The 24758-nt window shown below is 33.1% G+C and overlaps 1 protein-coding gene and 1 long non-coding RNA gene across 2 annotated transcripts; one reads left to right on the top strand and one right to left on the bottom strand.

Moving 5' to 3' along the window:
• On the top strand, positions 4739-11694 carry LOC105176945 (tRNA modification GTPase MnmE). Its single transcript, XM_011099937.2, has 10 exons — positions 4739-4941; positions 5504-5790; positions 6308-6446; positions 7161-7282; positions 7429-7632; positions 8003-8062; positions 8678-8816; positions 9237-9355; positions 9932-10153; positions 11370-11694. The coding sequence occupies exons 1-10, from the start codon at positions 4755-4757 to the stop codon at positions 11562-11564; spliced, it is 1674 nt and encodes a 557-aa protein (XP_011098239.1). The 5' UTR covers positions 4739-4754; the 3' UTR covers positions 11565-11694.
• Positions 11491-12698, bottom strand: LOC110013102. Its single transcript, XR_002288243.1, has 2 exons — positions 12459-12698; positions 11491-12186 (listed from the first exon to the last, which is right to left on the bottom strand). It is a non-coding gene; the product is annotated as an uncharacterized LOC110013102 (long non-coding RNA).

Here is a 24758-nt window from a genome sequence, read left to right on the forward strand (position 1 = left end):
TTACGGTTTACGAGGTGGGTTTCTTCAAGAGAGGGGGGGAGTTTTTTTTATAATTAGCTAAGAGAGAGAGACAGCTGTCATGGTAATTAGCCGTTGAGAGGGAGAGCGGTCATGGTAATTAGCCGTTAAGAGAGAGAGAGAGCAGTTATGGTAATTAGCTGTTAAGAGAGAGAGAGAGAGAGAGTTGTTATGGTAATTAGCCGTTAAGAAATAATAGCCGAAGAGTAACAGTCATTTTTTTTTCTCTATTTTGTTGTATTAAAATGGCAAAGATATGTCAATTTATATAAACAAAATTAGTTCTTATAATTTAATAAATGGGTAATTTATAATCATCTCTCCTAAAATTTGATACAATTTCAAATATCTTAATATTATTTAAAAAATTATAAATGTCCCTCTAATTTTAACATTCGTCTAATAAAAAATCTATTTTGTTATCCTTTATTAGGTTTTTTTTTCAACTTTTGTAATGAATTGACCAGAATATTATTTTGATTTATAAATTATAATTTTATATATAATATTATAATTTTTTAAAATATTTTATGGGCTTCTATAACTTGTTTATTTTACCCACCCTTAAATTTTTGTATATTAAAAAAAAAATTAATAAAAATAAAGTAGTAATCTTGACACCATTATTTCAGAACTATATAATTATTTTTTATCTAAAAAATATTTATAATTTTTTAAATAATAAAAATATCTATAATTATATTAAATTACAGGGAAAACAAATAATTGTAATTTATCCTTTAACAAAATTCAAAATGCATCAGCGGTATTCTGGTCGGCTGGATCAGAAAAGTATGGTTGAGATTGTACGTGGAGCCTAGGTTCGAAATTAGTGGTCTTGGACAACACCAGTTTTTCATTTCAGTTTTCTTTGTCAAAATTAAATCAAGATAATCATATTTTGCAAATACGTATGTTTAAGAGTTTAAAAATAGATCACTTTATTAAAGAATTGGACTTAAAATTGAATACGTATGAACTTAAATTTGCAACACAAAAACACAAGAAAATAAAATACTAAATTTGATTCTTTAAAGTGAATAAAATACTTCTTTAGCATTTTGTGTAGTGTCCAAAAGTGGCCTTGTAAATCTACTTCGAACAAGTGGGATTTTCCTATAGTTCTTCACCATATATGCTAAGACAACATTTCACTCATTTTCTCAACCCAAACAAAAAACAAACAAAAACGAAGATCAAAATTTGCAACACAACATTGCCTAAGACGATTATGTTCAATTCCTTAGCATTGTCATTTTCCTTCTTCATAGGAACACTACCGACAATCGGTAGGTTTCTCCTATATTGTTGGGATATAAATATCATTTAAATAAATCATGTGCACTTATTAATTTTAATATTTTTATCTTTATCTTTTTAAAAGTTGCAAAAAAATTCTGTAACTTTTAGACATTTCGCAATTGTTATCATTTCAATGCTGAATTTTGCAAAAGTTGCTAGAATTAATCATGTAACCTGTCATTTTTTTTTTAATTTTTAATCCATATTAGCAAAAATGAATTACAATCAGAACAAAATCTTCATATAAATGAATGACGTAAGACATATATAATTTATTTTGACGAGTTTTGCAAAATTCAACAGTAAAATGGCCAGTTTGGCCCATCATTAATATTTTATTTATTTAGTTTCTACTTTTGAAATAGTGATTTGAGACCAGCCTATATATTTTACTTTCCGATCTTGACTTGGATACCATATATACACCATTCTGGTCCAACTGTTATATATATTAGTCAGAAACGCAAATATAATAATACTTTTATGAAGCTAATAATTTATTTTAAAAATATAAATGAGTATAATAAAATATAGATAAAGTAAAAATATGAAAAAAAATTCATATGTAAAGTAAAATAATTTTTTTAAAAAAATAAAATTGATAGACGAAAAATTGTAAGACACGAAAAGAGTGCTCTCTTTTAGTAATAAGATATAAATATAAAAGAGTGCTCTCTTTTAATAATAAGATATAAATATACAGTGAATTATGCTTACCAAATTTTCAAATTAATTACGAAAGTTTTACAATTTTTGACATATCCATCAACTCACTCTTCTTGAACTATTTATCAATGCGGACACATACTTCTCGATGTTCCTGTCTGAACTCCCTCCCTCATCAATAGCCTCCCTTGCCAATTCCTTCTACTTGGTGCCATTCCTTCTAATTTCTTCTCCGTCTTCCACTGAGGCATCGCCACCATAGGCACACGCAAGCTCAATGCCTGAGGAAGCAACGCACAACATCGTGTGCCAGGACTTCTAGTTGTGGGCACCACGACACTATCGATCCTTTATCAGACGTTTCCTCATGAAAGTTCTCGAGAAAAGGAACGGACCACCCACAAGAAGTGCTTGTTTAAGGTTGTTAGAGCCCGTGCTAGTTCTCTAGTTTGCTCAGGGCTTAATCATGCCAAACTTCCAAATAAGACATAGATAACTGATTTAGGTTGTTTTTCACTGAGCTAATTTTTGCAGACTCTGGTTGTTGGCTTCAAGACACTGACATCATATCCTTCGTCGTCCTGCAATCGTTTGTCTAAGTACATCGATGGTATAGTTGGTCCGATTGCCTTCACTTGCCATTTTCTTGACATCCATTTGGTTACCTGTCAATATTGAGTAGTTTAACAAATCGCAAGATAGAGATTAAGGGGATAAATGCATTTTTTATTAATATCAGCAAATATGGTAAATTTTGACTAATAGAGAGATTTATTTGTTAAACGAAATCAAACTTCAAGGGTGCTAGATGTAATTTTTCTAACTACAGGGGTTCAACGTGTAATTATATCAAATCTCAAAGAAATTAAGTATAATTATCCCTATGCATTTTTGTCTTTACCACACAAAATACATGTTATGTAATAAAATTGATAAAAGTTCTGATATTTAATGGGTGAAATAAATAAATTAAAATTCATGTAATTGTGAAATTCGACTTAAATACCTCTTCTTCCAACTTGTAAAAAGTGTTGAGAAAGATTGAGTCCGCCTTGAGAACATTCTGAAACCGATTCACAACCATCTCGAAAGTAGACGGGTACAACCCGTAAAAGTAAACAAAAGAAGGCATCTCTTCGGATCTTAGCAGTGGCAACCTGAGGACCACCACCACTTCACCCCGCTGCAATGGGGTTTCAGCTCCCCACAATACACCTGATAATAAATACTATCCACGGTTCATGACTGAGTGAAAAACGTTGTCGGCTGCCAACAACCCGAACCCTTAGGCCAGTTCCAGGGCCCACAAACTTTTTATATGATTTAATTTATTATTTATTGTATTTTATAATACAACCATAAATTTAAGTAATTGGGAAAAAAACCCTTTTTTATAAAAAAATAAAAATAAAATAGGCATATTCAGGTTTGATCAGGGCCTAGTCTGAGCCTCATCCGGGCTGATTCATATGTTGGGCTTAGATTTATAAATAGACTCAATTAGGGCCATTTAATGACCCAGGACAACTTCAGGATCTGTAATGAACAGTAGTGGGCTGGTCCTGAATCGAACTTTTTCAGATTGGTTCATATTGATCCTGAATCGACCCATCCCACTATGCATTTTGAGACTATTGATGAATCATATGATAAATGTATATTAGTAGTATTTTCTCATGTAATTAATTGGGTCTAATTAAATTTGTTTAGATGAAAATACTAACTTCTCCTGTAACGTAAATTTTCCTCAATTGTTTCAATAGATTACCAAAAATAATTATACAATACAATTTGTCGTCAACAATATTAGGTGAGAAAAAAAGAATTTACCAAATAAAATCACAAATCTAGCAGTATGAAATTTTGTAAAATAAAAATAAATACATAATTTATATATACATAGTATATATATATATCAAAGGAAATTAAAAATACGACAGCAACCGACTATATATAGGTGGGAAGAATTAAATTAGGGACAGAAAGAGAAAAAAAAAGAATAAAAAGACAAGGGAAAAACGAGGAGAAAAAGAGCAAAAAACAGCCAAAATATGGTCAACACTGTAAAAAAATTATTTTTAACAGTTGAAAATAGGTTAAAAAAAAAAAAAAAACCATGTCCAATATGCTTGTGTTGATGGACCGAAATTGAAACCAAATACAGAGATTTTTAACTTATTTTTAAAATATATAAACTTTTTTAGTTATGATACAATAACATATTAGGTAAAATAAAGTTCAGGCAAATAAATAATAATTAAACACGAAATGTCGGGGATTAGACATGAAATATATGAAAAAATTCATAGATTTTGGGACATGAAAAATCAATTTTCTATCTAACATTTATATTTTATTATTATATCATATCATCATTTTGATATCTCATTTAATTTTGAGCTATTATTTATTTTTTAAATTTTAAATTAATTAATTAATTTTAACTTCTTTATTTACGATGGTTTCTCCATAATTACCTGTTGATGGGTTTTTCTTTCTTTTTTTTTTAAATTTATATATATATATATTTTATTTTTTCAATATTATTTATTTATCTTTGTCTGTTACTATTTTTTATAAATTAAAATATTTATATTAATTTACTATGTTTTAGTTACTTTTTTTAACTCTACGTACGGAATCAATACTACAATTTTGTATAAATATTTTATTTTAATTTATTTAAAAAAAATTATGCAAAAAGATAAATGTGTTATAATTCCTAGGTACATATAAAGTAGGCAAGACCTGAGACGGCAACAGAGGTAATGGCAGTCCGACCAGCATTCCGCCATCTTCTTTCTCACTTGCAAAGCTGCACATGCCCAACAACCCTCAAGCGTTCAATCTTCCCCAAACGCTCAATCCCACTTCATGGGAATCTATCTTTTCTCTTCTCTACCTCTCACAAACCTACCAATCCTCGGTCTCTTTCCACGTCTAAAGCTGCTAAAGGTAAGTGTCGGCACCTATACTCAGTTCTTCTGCAAAGAATACAACTCACATCATCTTAATTCATGTATATATGATTGAATAAAACGAAAAGATTGAATCTTTAAGTACCATATACGATTATCGACGAGGAAACATTTGGCATGGGCGTTATGTGTGATTCTTGAAAAACCCATTCGAATTGTGTATTTTGTATTTGTGGGTTTTTCATTTTATTGCAGAGAAGAAGTTGGTACTGAAGAAAATGGAAATATTGAAGCTTTACCATCTGGGATTTGCTCAGAAGAAAAATTTAATAGATATGCATTGTCTGTAATTTGTGGACAAGACCCTCAAGAAGTTGCCTGAATTTCTGTTTGTGGATTCTGACGACTTGATCTTTTTCTCCCTGAAAAGATTTCGTTCTAAAGAGAAAAAAACGTGAATAAGTTCTTTAAATAGCATATGAGAATTTTGAGAATAATAATTTATCATATGCAGTATCTGTGATTTCTTCATACATCGTCATTAACATTTGTATGGCTATGTATGCGGGTTATAAAGATTTTATCTTTATGTACTGTAGAAAGCATGTTGGTGCTGAAGAAAGATGAGAGATTGGGGAATGGAGAAGTGAGCTGTGCAGAGCCAGTTTTGAGTTCAAGCACAATTGCAGCTATTGTGACTTCACTGGGTGGGCCACCAGGCGCAGTGGGTATTGTCCGGCTATCTGGTCCTTCTGCAGTGTCTATAGCTGCACGAGTATTTCAACCCATGTCGAGAAAGAGGAGAAAACGCTCTCGTTGGTGCCCTACTAGCCATGTAGTTGAGTATGGTGTGGTTTTGGATTCACATGGCAATGTAATTGATGAGGTACTACTGCTAATTATGCCTTGCATCTTTCTTGTTTTTTGTTTTATTATGTTCTTTTTTATTTTTTTTTTATTTTCCTCCCTTTTATGGTATAGTATATATGTGTTTAACATTTTGCGGATCAATAAGAGGACGAGCATGCATACTTTCTGTTCTAAGATAATTTCTGAGGGGTGATCAGTTGTTTAAAGTGGAGTAGTATTTGCGTGGTTGATGTGTTGGAAAATAGTTGACCGATTCAAGAGGAAGAAATTTCATTTTGATTGCTTTTTTGGAGAATTTATTTCCTTGAGATGTCTGGCCTCCTTTGCCTTGCCCGCTTGTTTTGTATTTCTATATCTAGCTGATACTTTCAGTTTCAATGAAACTAATTTTTATCGATTCCATTCTGAAGCAATGAGAAATGAGATGCTGAGCCAATGAGACTTGTGTTCAACTTCATGTGTTCTCTGATACTGCTTTTACCTGGATGAAACCATACTTGTTATGACATGTGGAGGTCTTATCTTTCCATTAGGTTTTGGTGGTTCCCATGTTGTCCCCGAAATCTTATACTCGTGAGGATGTGGTTGAGCTTCAGTGTCATGGAAGTGAAGTGTGTTTGCGCCGTGTCTTAAGGGCTTGCCTAGATGCTGGGGCCAGACTTGCAGACCCAGGTTATTTCTTTCTCCATCAAATTAGCTCAAGTAATATATAAATATAACTCCACTGTTCTTGCTAGTTGACTGAGAAGGCGTTGTGTGGAGATGATCTGAGTCATGGGATATCGGAAGCAACTCCCTTCTGCTATCTGTTAAGCTAGGACTTCTCAGAGAGGCACTGTAGCACTGAATTGTTTTTAGTATGAATATTATGTATTGAATGCACCAACACCTAGCACCATCAATACATGTATATCATTTTCTTCTTCTACTTGTCTCAAATGTGAGCATAGATTGTCCAAATGTCAAATTAATTGAGACTCTTTGTTTCAAATACATGCACGGTCAAGATCGTAATGTATTTCACATTTTATTTTATTTTCGTGTTGTAAAGATATAACAAATCATCAATTGTGCAGACTAGTTGTCCATCTTTGAAATGATTATGAAGAAATTACATTCTTTCTTTGCCTGCTAATAAAGTCATTGATTGATATTAATTGACTCCATGCGAATATTACCCTGCTAGATATATGGAACACTCGAAACTAGAACTTGTATTTGCAAATTGTTTCACCATCTCATGCTTTGTACTGACATGTGATGTCCAGAGCTACTACGTCACTGTTGAAATGAATCACTGAAGAAGGTCTGATAGCAATTGCGATTTTTAAAGATCTATACCATTACTTTTGGAAGCTTTAATGAAGTGACCCTTTGATCTTTCAGGTGAATTTACCCTCCGTGCTTTCTTAAATGGTCGTTTGGATCTATCCCAAGCTGAAAATGTGGGAAAACTTATATCAGCCAAGTCAACAGCTGCTGCAGATGCTGCATTGGCAGGAATACAGGTGACTTAAAACTCATTTTACATTTCATTGGAAACCTGGATTATGTTTAGTTTGAATTGATAACATAAGATTGTTTACGTTCATTGTAATGTTTGCCACATTTGCTGTATCATGTAGCATCACTGAATTTTCTTCCCCTGTGACAGGGAGGTTTTTCTTCTATGGTAAAATCATTGAGAGCTCAGTGCATTGAGTTACTTACGGAGATTGAAGCTCGACTAGATTTTGATGATGAGATGCCACCCCTTGACTTCAACCTAGTCATAGATAAGATACATAAGATGTTGCAAGAAGTGGATAATGCCTTAGAAACTGCCAATTATGACAAACTTTTGCAGTTCGGAGTACAGGTACGTTAGCAGATATTTCGGGTAAATTTTACTTGAAAGTATTAAATTGTTAGGAAAATATACTCTAGAGTATAGTGGTTTTGTCTATTGACTGATAGGCTTCTAAGCAATACTAAATTCTTTTTTTTTTGTTTCTGTTTTTTCTATATGATCAACCTTTCTGTGTTTCTTGTTAGTTAAAGTTTTGTATTTGACATGATATGTATGTGTATGTATTTCTTCTTTTTTTGTTCCCCCAAAAATTATTGACTATGAATATAATTACCTTTTAAGCTAAAATAGTGGTGTTTCATGCTATTCATCTCTTGTATTCATTTCAACCTTTCATATCTCCTGACCTTGTGCAATGAAATTGCTAATCTCTGTTCAGATAGCAATTGTTGGGCGACCAAACGTTGGGAAATCAAGCCTTCTTAATGCATGGAGCAAAGTACGTGTTAGAAGCTTATTTTCTGGCCTGAAATCTTTGTTATTGTTGTTGTTTTTGCTGCTCCTGTCATTGTTATTTGTGCGCAATCATTGTGATAGTGGCATCTGAATAGTGTTTTAACCCCTTCTCTTTACCTAGGTACAAGTTGATAGAAACTATTTGTAAACTAGATTTCAAGAACTGGTCTAGTTTCAACCTGTTCCATATATCTGAGAGATTATAGAAGTTCCAGCTAAACAATTTATGATGAGTTGTCATCTGTATTTGGAGAATTACCTTTTGTTATGTGACATGATAGTTCATTGTGCTATGTAAAACCTCTTCTCCCTGCATTTTTCTGAGTGAAGAAGACTTGATTAGCAAAGAGTCAAAAGGCTGTTGGTGAGGATCATTGAAGGGTCTCTCTTAAGATTGTTATAATTGTAGCATTTTCATGAGTTCAATTTGTTGAAAATGTTGAGAGATGGTGTACATGTTAAATAGGATTACTCGAATTTGTTTGCCTGCTCTTCTATTGCTTTGAACCTTTTGCTGATTCGGATGCAAATATAATTACCCATTTCTATTGGCTGCTGTGCCTAATTGTATACTCGTACATATGCATTTAGCATACAGAGTGAGAGAGCAATAGTTACCAATATTGCTGGCACAACACGCGATATTGTAGAAGCCAATATTAGTGTTGGTGGAATCCCCGTTACACTTCTTGATACAGCTGGCATCAGGGACACTGATGACGTGGTGGAAAAAATTGGTAAGTTCTTCCTCCTGGAACAGCCTCTTTTCCTTGAGATTCCAAAGTTTGATGTTGACTGAAAATTGTCATTTCACCAGTATTTCTTGATCTTGAAATTGTTAAAAGGTTGAAATATCACTTTGCCCCCTTGAACTATCCTTAAGGTAGCATTTACTCCCCTAAGCTAGCAAATGTAATACTCATCCCCCCCCCCCTACAACTAAATATTTGGTCAATATTGCCCTTATATTATATATAGTTGTAGTTCAAAGAATTTATCTATTTTTAACATTTTGCGTTTTAAATTCAATTAAATATTCGTAATCGAAAAAATATATTTTAATTATGGTGAAATCTTGATTTTCAAATGTTATCCAGATGTGACATCTGAAAACAATCTAAATGGTTTCTGTCTTTTTTTGAATATTTTCTTTTAAGGTGTTGAAAGGTCTGAAGCAGTTGCAACAAGTGCTGATGTCGTAGTCATGGCTGTAAGTGCAGCTGAGGGGTGGACTGCAGAGGATGAAAGACTTCTTGAGAGAATTCAAAGCAATAAGGTTCTCTGAACTCTTTCCATTAACTGCAAGCATTTGTTTTATGGTGGGTCGTTATGAGCAGGAATTTACAGCTCCTTCCTGTTTTTCCTTTTGGCTTTAGGTCCTAGATGTCTTTGGAGAGATTTTGTTATTGAGCTTTTTCTGCTCCCCAAATTTGGTTTAACTCGCCCATTGATATAAGTACTCACTAACACAAATTCTGGTACACTGCACACACACAAATGCGACAGTTCGTCGGAGCTGGTGCGTACAGTTTGGAGGTGTTGGGGCCTTGGGGGTGGGTCGACTATGTTTTATTTTGATAGAATATTACATCAATAGAGCCTGAGTTATACACCTGGATATAGGCTGCTGCATGAACGTGAATTGGTGGAGTAGGATTTTGATCTGCAAAACTTGGTCAAGTTGTGATTGGACGACTCAGATGTTTTCAGCTACTTTACACTCATCTTTGTAGCCCAAGAGGGTCCATTTCAGCATTAACTGTTCTTAAGGGTCCTTATTTTCTTGCTGGCAGTCTGTGTGAAAGGAAAATCAACAAAGCTATCATGCTTATTAATCTTTTTGCAAATCCAGATTGCATCTTCATCGACTTCCCCTGTTGTTCTTGTGGTCAACAAAATAGACTGCGCTTCATCTTCTTGCGAGTGGGTCGATGCACTTTCTTGCTCTTTCAATAAACATGTTTTTACCTGTGCTGTGACTGGTCAAGGGCTCTCGGATTTAGAGTCTGCAGTTGTAGAGCTAGTGGGTCTGGATAAGATCCCTGCTGGAGGTCGCAAATGGACTGTGAACCAGGTGAGCGTTCTTCCTTATCATTGATTTCGATTCTCAGTTTTGATTTCAACATAAAATTCATTCCCATTTCATTTTATGTTTCTGCACTTTGAGAAGATAGCTATATAGTGATCGGACTTAATGTTGTTGTCGTTGATTTTATTGGTTCTCATGTCATATAATCGGGGTCTTCTACGCTTGAGAACAAAGTTTTGAAGGTAAATTAGAAAAGAGATTCCGGTTTAGGCACAAGAACTCTCACTTCTGTGTTTCGGTATAAAATTTTTGAATCATATTTTTAATACATGCGAACCATTATCTCAGTATTTTTCACTACAAAGAAAGAAAAGATTAGTCACAAAAAGATCAAGTGACAAAGTTAATATTGTCACTGATTATATGTACTAAGATAATAATTTTTAGGGTTAGTTACAGTTACATCCCCTCTTAATTTGCAAAATTACATTTTCTCCCAAAAAAGTTTCCAAATTACATATACACCTTCGAAAATTCACCGTCTACACCTGATCCTTTTCGTTAGGGTTTGGACGAAAAATATCGACGTTAGCAAAAAAATTACATAAATTTTATTTTACTCTTTTAATATTCCCATGTAATAATTTTGTACTTACAAAGGGAAAAATATAATAATGTTAACCTTACTCCATATATATATTAAATTTATCCTTAAAGTACAAAAAATATAGATGAGGGGCAGAATTGAAAATTTATGTAATTTTTTGCCGATGCTAGCAAGGGGCTCAGGTATAAACGGAGAATTTTTGGATGGGGTGTAAGTGTAATTTCAAAACTTCTTTGGAGAAAGTCTAATTTTGCATTTTAGATGGGGTTTAAGTGTAATTAACCCAAATTTTTATTTTGTCACAGTAATAAGTTTCATCATGTTAATACTGATAATTATTTTGGAAAAGCAGTCATTCGCAAAAATTAATGGCAGAAAAGCTGCGCAAACCATTGTTACTAAAATAATTAGTGACACATTAATAGTGATAACTTAATTGTACCAAATAATTGTTGTAACTAATGGTTTATGGCGACAATTGTATGCACAATTCTCGTCACTTATAATACTTTATTATTATCGTCACTTAATATTCCAGTGTTTGCTGATTAAGAAATTTAGTTCGAAGGCCTGCATGAGCTGTTCAAGAACTTGTGATGGTAAACTGAAGTGGCTGTATAGGTTATTAATTGTGACTTCTGTGGTGATTCACAGAGGCAATGCGAGCAGCTGGTTCGGACCAGGGAGGCGTTTCTGAGGTTGCAATCATCGATCGAGGAAGAGATACCTCTAGATTTTTGGACAATTGACCTGAGAGAAGCTGCTTTGGCTCTTGGACAAATAAGCGGAGAAGACATCTCCGAAGAAGTTTTGTCCAACATATTCGGCAAATTCTGCATCGGGAAGTAGTTTCAGAAACTCAACTGGAAACGTAAATCGCAGAAGTACGTTCTCCTTGCCTTATTTTTGTCGGACGCATTAGGAACTTTACCTCCGTTAGTTTGAAATATCTTGCTGATGTCTTGATACTCATTACCAGCTGATGATTCAAAAAACGATCCTAAGAGAATGACATTTTTGCTGACATTGTGTTGCTTATAAGTAGTTGCTAGTGATTCACTAGAATAAATATGATTTTCGCGAGTCAATTAAAAGTAATCATGGCGACTACAAATTAACGACAGCTGCTTACGGCCCCTAGCTGTTATCTCTGCAAGTGATGGCTAAACATTAGTCATAGTTAAAATCACATAAATGAACATCTCTTTGCTCTTCTTAATTCTCCTCCATGCCCTCTTTATATCATTATTATCAATCAACATTTTAAAGTCTTTATTCACAATATATAAAATACCCTAGCCTTCCTTAACCCAAGACTATCACAAAACAAGTTTAAAGTTTCAATGTTGATCTCTTGGGGTAATACATAATCATATTTAGACACTCTACCCCCCCACATACATAGCTTCAGGGATATGTCTCACCACACCATTATAATGTAGCGACAATGTAATGGAATAAGTGTCAGGGTCTGCAATTAAAACACAAAAAAAAAACACAAAAAAAAAAAAAAACCACGAGTTACTGTAGAGGACCACACCATTAAAAGCATAAAACAAAGAAAGCAGCATGTTCTCGGTCGACAAACACAAAAAAAAAAGAGCCAAACCCAGCGAGGGTCCATATAGAAAACAATAAATAAAAATAACCTAGCAAGGGTCCACATACAAAATAATTAAAAAAACCTAGCAAGGATCTCTTTCTCTCTACAAAAAACGAAGAAAAAAGATGTAGAAGACTTACGGTATTGAGGAGAAGGCATACCCATATGCCTATCCTACCTAACAAATATCATCCTTTATTTCTGTATGGCTGAATCTTGTTTGTCTTCACAGATGGTTGGGAGGAGATAGATTTTAGGGATGGGGATCGAAGAGGGATTAGGGAATTAGGGCTCGTGATCGAAGGAAATTAGAGATCAGGGAACTGATCGACACATTAATCTATTCTTTTCCTCCCAATTTCATGTTGGCCTCTTTTTTTTTTATTCCCACGCCGTCGCCACGAGAGCATTTTCAGTCAATAAAAATGAAATTTTTAATTTAAAAAGTCGTGTGAAGGCCATGTGACTTTTTCCAGTGATTGAGGCAAATTTTCGACCAATTGTGTATCAAAATTGAGCTTTTTTAAGTTATAGAGGACTAAAATGGAACCCTATTAAGTTACGGAACTAAAATGAGAATTGACTGAAATTAGGTGACTAAAATTGCCTTTAATCCCTCAATCACCACCCTTCTTTTCAGGTGTTCGATAGAGATGGCAATTGTCCAAGGTTTTCAGGGTAGCAACCCGGACCCGCCTCATTGCGGGCTGATTTGATATTAATTTTGAAGGTTCCAGGGCAGGGTACGGATTTCGCACTGACCCTGTCCACCATGCCCCAAGTTTTATATACTTTTTATTATTTATTATTCACATGTAATACATTAATAATAAAAAGTAATATTAAAAATTATAATACTATATGTAAATTCTTAAATAATTTTACATATAGAAAAAACAAAATATTAGCTGATAAGAAAATTAATAATTTAGATGAAGTATTTTAAGGTATTTAAATTTAAACTGATACTATTTATTAAAAATAAAATATTAGTTGAATATATTTTTTGTATTATATAATTCATTTCATATCGTAAAATGATATTACTCGATGAGAAAATTAATAATATAGATGAATATATACTTTGTCTTATACAATTTATTTTAGATTGAAATTTATGTTAATGTATTCTAAATCTAAATTTTATTGTTTTTTAAAAAATAATACAATATTAATTAAATGTATTCTTTGGATTATATATATAATTTATTGTAGATTGTAAAATAATATTACTTGATGAAAAAATTAATAATTTAAATGAATGTATGCTTTATCTTATACAATTCATTTTAAATTGAAAACTATGTTAATATATTTAAATCTAAACTACTATTACTTATTAAAAAAATTAAATATTAGTTGAATGTATTCTTTGTATTATATAATTCATTGTAAATCGCAAAATCATATTACTTAGTGAGAAAATTAATAAATTTAGATGAACGAATACTTTGTCTTATACAATTTATTTTAGATTGAAAACTATATTAATATATTTAAATCTGAACTGATATTATTTATTAAAAAGTAAAATATTAGTTGAATGTATTTTTTGTATTATATAATTCATTGTAGATCGTAAAATGATATTATTTAATGAGAAATTTGGCTTAAAAAAATATAGAGAGACAATAAAATGCAATTTGGCTTTTTGCTATGGTTAACCATGGCGAATATTAATTAATTACAGTAAAAATTTAAATTTTTACTTTGATTTTATTTAAGCGTAGTTACTATCATATTAATTTATAATAATTTTTAGGCTTCATTTATAGTGTAATGAAAGCTCATTTTTTTTTATAGTGTAATAAAATTAAATATAAATTAAGTACCTGACTAATTTATGTCAAAAAGTATAAAGTTTTTTTGAATAAAGATAGAAAAGAATGAAGCTACATAAATTTAAATAAACAATTAAAAAAATTGCAAATAAACGTGTTTAGTTGACTTGAAAAAAGAAAAATGGAAAATCCAATAGTTAATGTAACACGTGGAGAGTTGCTAGCAAGTATGATTCATGCAAAGATAAATTAAGAGGAAAATGATCCAGTGTGAGAATCTTAGTTGGCGATAATCAATAATTAAAAGAGCAGGTACGATAATGACAAGTAAGTCAGAACAAAGACTCTTTGAGCAGGTACGATACCTTTTTTATCCAACACCATTTTAATATATATTTAACCTTCTACATTACATTACTTGCATGTATTTATCTGTCTTATTGCATCTTGAATGACGATTTTATCCTCACTACTAACCTCCATTATTTCTGACCAAAAATTCATAAATTGATTGGAATTACATGTATTATGTACGTGACATGTTAATTCAGGGATTTTCGACGTATTCATGAATTTTCGGCCCAATTGTTCTCAGATTGTTAGAATTAATTTCAATAGGATAAAATTTATCATTTTTTGATATTTACAAGACCAAATTTGTAAGAGCTCTAGAGTGCCCCTATAAAGCCCAATTTGAGTAGAGGCTCAAAGCATCCGATCAGAGGTGCCTCCAGGAAGTAAATCAGCCCAAAGAGGCTCAAGCAACCCGAAGTCGAGAAAGGCCCAGATTCAAAAATTAATTGGTTGAATTGACATCACTCTTATTTACAAAGAAGAGGGTCCTGAGTTCAAACCTAAGTTGTCCTTGACCCCACCTCTATAAGGCCTAAATCCAAGAGGACCTTATAGGCCCACAAGGAAGCTTAGGAGCTTGGAATCCTCAAACCAAAGTAAATGACTATATGATGGCCACGTAGGACTTTTAAAAGCACACCCCCATAGAATCAAATAAGGACAGCTGCCTCTTCGAAGGACACATAGCGCCTCCAGCAGAAATAACGTCTATACCCTAAAAGAACAGACTCCGAGTTGGGGAAGATATCTTTTCAACAACCTCACCGAAAATTGTTTCAAAGCTTGCGAGTCTCCTTCCAACACCCTCAAGGTTAAGGGATCCTTATGTGATTTACTCTACTATTTTTTTACTTCTACTTTGCTCTTCTTTTTTACACTTTCTCAACCATTGTTTCCTTATTGTAGACAAGATAGTGACGAACGCTTGAATTGCGAACAAAGTTAGGGGCAAGAAAGGAACGATCCCCCATAAATGCATTGTTAGAGCTAGCTGAGGTCAAAGGTTCTTTGATTCCAAGAGAAAATACGTCATCCACCTAACTGGTTGACCTTGTGGCCCCTCAGCCTATCGAGATCGAAGCCCTCAATGATGATACTCAGATTGCTACTCGATCCCACGAGTATACCCTGAAAGATCCTTCTGCGTCGAAATCACAGGAGGTTGAAGTTGGGTTTTCTGTTGCTGTTAGGGAACCTAGAAAAGCTAAGAAGAGGAAGAGGAAGAGCAAGAGTCGTAGTAAGCAAAAATGACCGAAAGTTTGAGAGGCTGTTGATCGTGCTGATGAAGGAAAGAACAGGAATATTCTGAAGGAGCCAGGAGTTTGGTTGGAGGCTAGAGAGACCTTGAAATTCCCTAATAATAGGGTCCAGAGATGGTCGGGAGAGGGTCGTCCCCACCTGGGCCATCTCCGGCTCCAGCACAGTCTTGAGGTCGCGTGTCGGCCAAGATCCTAGGAGCTGTACAAGGCTTTCTGTCTTGAAGACTTAGTAGTTCTAGCTCAAACTTTTCATACTCATGTCAAGGAGCATCTTGCTCATTCTCTTGAGTAGGTATAGCTATGTTTCGAGCTCTTTCTTGTTGTATCATTTATCCAGACTCTCATTTCTTTTCATACAACCTTCCAGGCTACTGCCTTTCGACACAATCCCTTCTTGAAATACATCTAAACCAAAATGCCACCGCTCCTGAAAAATTTTATTAAAATAGTATTTTTTTCATAAAATTAAATTATTATTAAAATAAATTAATATCTAAATATTAGTAAAATTCAAACTCATTAAGTATAGGCGCCATTACAACCTACAAATTCGCCAAAAATTAGACTCACGGGCAAATAACACGAAATTTCTAGGTACATTATCATTCAAATTTAAGAAGGGTATTTTAGTCGTTTACAAAGTAAGACTGGAAGGTGGGCATGTGCCACCGTCAAGCCTTGATGAGGGCGCAACAACATGAGATAAATTCGAGAATCAGTACTTATAGAGATATATATATATATATATATATATATATATACATGTACTATTCTCCTCTTACATTTGCTCAAAACAAAAATTACTACAGTTTCATTTAAATCTCTCCTCACCAACATCCAGAATCAGAAGACCGAGCAAACAAAAATGGAGGAGACATCAGAGAGAAAAAAGGTGACAAGATCAAGCGTTGGAGAAACCCTTTTTCTTCATGATCCATGCAACTATTTTCAAGAATTGATACGGGGTGTGCTCAAGTGTTTAGGGTTTGAATCCGGGGCTCAAGATTCTTCTCCAAACGCTGAGGACAACAAGGGTGGTGATGAAACTGGTTACCAAGGCTCTTCTTCATCGATGGAGCAGCCTGCAGATCCGCCCTCGGCTGCCGCTGACCCTCCGGCTGATCCACCGGCGTTGATGGCGAGGGCTAGAAGAAGGCCACGCACCCCACCCATAAGTGGGGGAAGAGGGCCACAGACTAATACTGTGAACCCAAGTTAAATTTTTCAGTACTATCTTAGCTGCTTTTGTTATGCTGTGGAATTCATCTCTTCTCTCTCTTCGTACACACAGTTCTAGACTGGGGTTTGGAAGTTGATATTTGTTTTCTCTGTTTGTTTTCATTTATGTCTATATATGTATGTATGTATGTATATTTGGTGCACGTCTATGATATGTTCTTGATGTCCTTTTCCATCGATCCAGATACTGCATGTGTTCTAGAGGAAGTAAACTCGTACGATACTGTTTCTGAGTAATCTGAGATGAATTGTATTGCTTTAAATTATGAATCTGTAGCATACGCAGTACGATTCAGCTTCTCCTTTATTTATTTTTTTTCTTTTTAGGCCTTTTAGGGCAATGCGATGAGTTGATATTAATTAGGGAAGTCTTAGATTGAATTTAAATTTTATATCTGATTGTATTTCATATCATATATTCGTTAAGCTGTACAAAAATTATGTTATTTATTTAATCTATTTTAAAAAATATTTTTATACACATGCACGTGTATATAAATATATTAAATAAAATAAAAATATAATATAATTTGAGACAGAGAATTCAATTCGGAGAAATTTGGGTGTGAAAGTAAAACTTTTCATGCATGGGGGCAAGTATCACTGAATGTAATATAATATTAAATCATGACTATTTATCATAATAAAATTTAAATAATGATAATAAATAGTCATTGATTACGACTATGCAAATTTGATTAAAATATTTGTCATGACTCACAAACATGACAAAAAAATATTTTCCATGGTGGAAATTAAGACAAACTTTTAGTCATAGACATTAAAAGAATAGGGGCAACAATAATTTTTTTTTTTTTTAGTGTATATGCATATTTCATGTGTAGTTGTATAATATAATAATGAAAAAGAATAATTGACATGACCAATCGAATTTGACTCTTTAATTATTACAAATTTTGTAATCATAAAAATTAAAAGGTTGTAGGGTTAAAATGTTGTCCTACAAAATTGAAAAGGATAAAAATGTCAAATGATGTAAGTTGTGGAATAAATAATGCATTTAAACCTATAGTTTTGTGTAATAATATATACATAGGGATGTCATAGAATTTGTGTTTACCTATATGAAATATTTCGTTTAGTCTATATTTGGGGTGGTTGTCAAAATGTGGGGTAAATTATATTTTTGGTCCCATAAGTGGATCTATTTTCAATTTTGGTCCAACACTCAGGCTAATTCGCACGTTTACGTATGGAATCAAAATTGGAAACAGATCCATTTATGGGACAAAAAATGTAATTTACCCTTATTTTGATTGTATTGGCTAATGGAGAGAGCAGCTGCCGTTATTAATTAGACGTCAATCCCTCAATGGTCCTCAAATTGAAAAAAAAAACACCACATATGGGATTCAATGTGTGAATTGATCTGAATGTGGGACCAAAATTAGAAACAGGTCTACTTATAGGACCAAAAATATAATTTACCCTCAAAATGTGTATAGACTACTCTAAGTGTCTCAGCTATCAAATAGTATAATAAATATCGATCCCATGATAATTTAATGAAATAATTATTATCTAATCTATAACTAATCTCTAATTATCTCGATGATCGAAAATCGAGTGATAAACTACTATCCTATTAGGAGAAATTACTAAAAAGAGTATAGCAAAAGAATTAGTTGGAGAAAATTCAAAAGGTTAGATGATATGTTAAGGCTATAAGTCCACTTAATTAATCCAATGATTTAACATTAACGGATTAATCCAACAAGCAAATATTTTCATAAGCTGAGAATTTTCCGTTTTAATCTGATATACTGTATCAACGTATACTAAACCTATTATTACTACGGAACTAGTGCTGTGTATGCCTACGTATCTTTCGACTCACACCTTGAATTACCCTGTCCATAAAATCCCTTTTACATTTTATTAGCATAACTAATTTAATCTAAGAGGTGATCAAGCTGAAATTATAATAACAAGTACAATAATTGATGCACATTTGAAAATAAAGTAGTAGATTAATCCCAGGCCGCCCTATTATAATATGTTTGCTCAACTATTGAAGAAACCACTTTGCAAGAGAGATTACCTTTTCATTCCCATCCATGGCAATTGGAATCAAATTTTGTCCTTCTACTTTGTGTATAAATGAGTTCCATCTACATTGATGACTTTGCGATAGAATTAGATGTTGAAATAAGTGACCAAAAGTCAATTAGATTGGCAGTTTTGAGAACCATTCAAGCAATATGGTAAGTATTTGCCTTTGGCATATGTTTCTGTTGTGCTTACCATATTACATCAATCACTGGTTTGACGTCACAATAGATGCCCACAGACCACTTTTACAACCGTGTAGCAGTTGGACTGCGCTTTGGATGGCGGTCATGAAATCAATTGGCAAGGGTTGGGTCTAAAATGTTCAAGTTGAGGACCTCGAGATTGGGCATCGAGTGTCCTATAAAGACTTGCATTAAAAGTCGCATTCATTTGAAGATACGTAGATCGTAGATACGTAGACCGTCATCTTTCATCAGTGACGGACATGGGATTGCAATCTTAGTGGGTCGACTGGCTAGGTGTCGAATTGATTGAACTGACTCGCGGAGATCGTCATATGGAACCTTGGAGGCTTGAACAGTATGACTCGAATCTCTGGCTCTGATAGTACGGGAGTAGTTCTCATACTTGAAATATTACGGTAGTCACGTGCATATGATGACTATATCTCGGGTCTATGCGAGAGGTGACTGTGTCACAGACACCATCATCATAAGCCTTATCTAGTTCAGTTGGAGTATGTAGCGAGGACGGTGAGTTCCAAGAAGAGGATCCATCCCCTATCAGTGTATGGCAGAGGTATCTCCGACGCACTTGAAGATGCGTTAATGCTCTATAAATCTGTGCCCACAGTCATTGGTCGAATATGAAAAAGAGATTCCTATGTCGAGCAATTTGGCATAACACGATCTCAAATATTAAACGTAGATGTCTAGTCCAAGATGGGAGCACCCAATTCCATGCCCTAGACTAAGGCCGAGAGACGGTAAACGGAAGGACCGTACTCGTATGGACTCGAGAGCATTAAAGATCACATGGATATTCGCCTAGCCTCTAGTACCATGGCCGTTGTTAGACAGTCATCCATGATAACAGACTTTCTTGATCAAAGGGTTGATCGAGAATTATTAAGAAAATTAGACTTTCTTGATAAAAGTGTTTGACACTAGCCCAAATCTAGTTGAAAGATGAACCTAAGGAATCACACACAAATTACTGATGAGTGACGAAGAATTAATTGTGAATTAATTCTATTAGTAATTGGATTACTTATTAATGAGAGGGATCTATTCGATGGAGGAGCTCAAGAATAAATTAATAGGATTAATTTATATTTGGCTTGCCCTTATTATTTAATAAGTTGGACTTATTAATTAATAAAGGCTTATTGGGCTCATATATTTAATTGGATTAAATATATGATGGGCTTGATTAGGTGGATTTTAATTATATTGGATTTAATTAAAACTAATTGGGCTTTATATTTTATTTTTAATAAAATCGGCCAAAAGCACCCTAAAAATTAAGCTTGTTGGAAAATTCTAGGAAAGAAAATTATTGACTAACAATTATCACTTTCGAAAAGTGCCATGTTAGTCATCCTTTATTTGGTATAAAGAATTTATTACCTTACAGATTGTAGAATGAACCTAGACACATTCTACCACATCCATACAAGGTATATATGTATATTAGTTATTTGGAATAACTAACGAAGAGATAACACATAACGCAAAAATAATTTCCTACACTAGAGCAAAAATTGGCCACCCCTCTTCTCTCAACACTTGGTGTGTTTTTCTCCATAATTCTTTTCTAAAAAATTGAATTAAAAGGATCCCAAATTTCGGTATGGTGTGGATGCGTTTTAGAGGCATCTACGTTGAAGTCTCATGTGAATGGATCAAATGAAGGAGGTTCGAAATAAATCAAGCAAAGAGGTAATTCTTGATTTAAGATTTTTCAACCTCTCATTTTAATTTTACCATTAGTCCCTTTTAGTTTTATTATTATTATTATTAAATACATCGAACGCCTGAAAACTCCAAAGGTACACCCTTTGGAATCATGGTTTTATTACGTTTTGATTCTAATTCACATATTTTTATTTTACCTCTTCCGCTTGTGCGTTCTCAGGCCGATCCACTCGCATTTTTGTTGCTATCATTTGAACCTTCGATACATGATTTGGACGCCGAGAAGACATATCCTATTACATATGCACTAATTGACTGTTGGAAGGTTTTGTGCTCCCATTCAACAATAGTTCCCTTCATTAATTTTTTGGAGAACTGTCATGAAATTGGGTAATTTTCGAACTAAGCTCTCCCATGCGCCATAAATAATTTTACGGGTCATATTCAAATTGTACCATGTCTTTTGGTATGATATGTCAAACCTTGTATGGTACTTCACAGTTTGAATGACATGCTTCATTCCATATGCGAGGTCGCATTTTACCTGTCCTAAAAGCAAAGAAGCAATATAAGCTCTGTCTAAATTACCATATTCCAGCAACAAATCATTCAGAATACATGTATGGTCCCCCATATTTCGTTATTCTCCAACGTCCAAAATTTAATTTTATTATACCTCGAAACTCCCATCTATACCACATATATGAAAAAATATCAATCAGTCCAATTAATGGTGTATGCTTATACATACATACATATATATATATATACCTGGGTGTGCGCTACTTACAGACCACTTTCCATTGGTTGGCGAACTCTCAACCACAAAATACTCAAGACATGCATGTCTTATCGAGTGATCTTTCACTGCTTCTATCTTTATTTTCTAAAATCATTCCCACATCAAGCCTTCCTTCATTAGTATTATAGAATTTTGTATACTTCAAAGTTGGAACATCAATGGAATTCGCAGGTATCTCCGAGAATATTTGTACAAAAAAGTGGTATAGAGCGATAAAATATTTGCTCAATAATTCTATTTGAGTAGCCGGTTCAGAAGATAATGGCATACCTTGTGCAAATATTTTAGTCATGACATTTATGTCAACATCGTTTTTTTCTCCATCCTTCGGTGGAATTGAAAATTCCATTTCATTTGATTCAGAATCACCGTGTGACAATTTGCAAAACTGTCCACAACGGGGTCTTCTGCATCATCCTCGTATAAAATTTTTAGTTACGTAAGTATATGATTGGGTAGGCTGTGTGTAATGGATTTGGTGCAACGTGGAACCGTGAGCACAACCACCCGAACAGTACGAACAACTGTCCTGGTTATAAGAGATATATTGGATTTTATGCAGGAGGATCAGGTAATAATGTTAAAAACATTCCATATATCTATACAAATATTAAATGCAAATCAATTTGTATTGTTTCATATATATTGTTTATCTGGCAATCATATGGCATGACCTCAGACCGCATATAGCCTATGTAGCTGATTTTACCCCTAGTTGTGGATGTCAATATGTTCGATGATTTTCTATGCCATTATAGAAATGCATCATCCTGAGCGGGTCCTTTGTCGATTTGAGATGAGACAAAATATTCCTAAAATGCCAAATCCTCGGGACATAAGCCTAATCAGATCTCCCCTAAAGCGCGTGCGAAACAGGTTGAGGCTTACAACACATACTATAAATTAGTAGATGGCAGAAACGACATGACATGATTGTGTGTAGATCACCAATTTATAAAGAAAGACATAAAGAATGTGGATATTGGGAATAGTACAACAACATAACATAGTTTTGTTTTGTCGTCTATTAATAGGCGTATGGAAAGTGGGTACCAATCTGGAGATGCATGCATGATGGACATTGTGGTATGTTATATAATATAAAATATATTATTTATATTTTAAGTTATATTAAAATTTATTACTTTCACATATGTCTGGCTCAACAGATACAATCCTTTCGTCTAAGTTCTCAACCTTGATCAACATATATCAAAGGTCTTAATATGTTGCTGGATAGATATGATGCCGCATTACACAATATTTATGAGTTCGCCATGCATTCGAAAGAAAATCTACCACAATACTTCGACCACGTCGCACAGGCAAAGGAGAAAATATAGCCGAATGTCTACTAGTTTAATTGAATGTGATAATGCTGAAGTGGATATAGCTGGTCCATCTACATTGTATACATCTCAAGATTACTATGTGCCTCAACCGCGTGCCTCAACCGCAACAACAACATAATTGATTTCAATTAGCTCCATATATGTCAAGGCATGCAGAATTTTATTAAATTTAGTCCTACTTTGATAATTTTGATTTTTTTTAATAAATTTAGTCTTATATTGACAACTTTTGTCCCCTTCACATTATAGTAGATCTCATTTTTTGTTCTTTAACTATGAGTCGTTAGGACCAAAATTGTTGATACAAAACTAAATTTGCCCAAAGAGGACCAAATGTGATTAAGAGCTTCGTCAAAAAAGAACCGAATGTGTAAATGGAGTAAGTTACAGGACTAAATTGATAATGACGGGAAGTTACTGGACCAAAAATATAATTTTACCTTTTAAAAATTCCGAGATCAAAATTGAGAATCCCATACCAATAGAATCAAAAGTATGAAGGCCCTAAGTTACGTGAAGAAATGTTATTTTCCCATTGATGGGTTAATGTTGACATGAAATTAATTCGTGCAGAGGTGTCATTAACGGCCACAATTTGTGAGAATGGAGAGAATTTTTTTTTTATATTAGTATAGACTAGTTATTATGGCACGCCGTCCCTGGGTGAGTATAATAATAATATTTCATATTTTAAAATATTATGAATAATAAAATATATATAAATCAACAATCATATTTTCAAGAAAAAAAAAAGAAAGAAATAAAGCACAAAAGAAAATCAACTTAAGGATATTATCGGCATAACAATAAAAGTGGTGTTGCAGTGTCATAACTGCTGTTTATGAGAGAAATATTTTTTCTTATGTATTAGTGTAGCCGTTGTGCCACATCATTCCTGCGTATATATAATAAATAAATATTTTATATACTTTAAAATATATTAGAAATAAAAATAAAATATATAAATCAAATACATTACAATAAATATAAACAAGAAGAAAGAAAGAAAGACAAAACTAATTTATCAATTAATGTAAAATTTTTAGAAAGTTAAATATTAGTTATTGTATCAATTGAAAGACATTTTTTGCTTTACAAAAAATTGGCGTAGCGGTTTCATTAACCACAGATTGTGAGTGTGGAAGGCCTTCTTTTAAATATGGAGTATATATATAGATATAAATATTAATATATAAAAAATATATAAGGGTATTTTGGCAATTTAAAAAATTAGTATTGTGGTGTAAGTAACCGCTATTTGTGAGTTAAAAGTGGGACTTTTTTTTTTTTTTTTTAGTATAGATATGAGCTGAAGATTACATCTATTAACATCGAAATGAACTTGTGTTTTATTTGGTATTTAGAGTTAAAGGTTTAAAATTTACAATAACAAATTTACTGAAATTATTTAAGGATGTATTTAGATTGACAAATTAGAAATAATAATAATTTTAGATTTATTTGGATAATTTTAACTTCAAAAGATTTTAAATCATCCAATCCTAAATTTGATCTATATTTTGTTGAATATTGATGGATCTCAAATTCCTCTTTATCTGAAATCATTTCTTCAAATTCATCAATCCAAACATAAATGATTTCTCATTAAAGAATATTTAATTTTTTTAACTCCTAATTTGAAATTTATTTTGTGATCTTATGATCAAGGGTTAATCACATTTTTATCATTCGAACTATGATTT

The sequence above is a fragment of the Sesamum indicum genome, linkage group LG2 (assembly GCF_000512975.1).
Source record: "Sesamum indicum cultivar Zhongzhi No. 13 linkage group LG2, S_indicum_v1.0, whole genome shotgun sequence".
NCBI classification, from domain to species: domain Eukaryota; kingdom Viridiplantae; phylum Streptophyta; class Magnoliopsida; order Lamiales; family Pedaliaceae; genus Sesamum; species Sesamum indicum.

Coding starts and splice junctions, on each gene's coding strand:
- LOC105176945 (XM_011099937.2), top strand. CDS start 4,755: ATGGCAGTCCGACCAGCATTCCGCCATCTTCTTTCTCACTTGCAAAGC. Junction 4,942..5,503: donor CACGTCTAAAGCTGCTAAAG/GTAAGTGTCGGC, acceptor TATGTACTGTAG/AAAGCATGTTGGTGCTGAAG. Junction 8,063..8,677: donor TTCTTAATGCATGGAGCAAA/GTACGTGTTAGA, acceptor TTTAGCATACAG/AGTGAGAGAGCAATAGTTAC.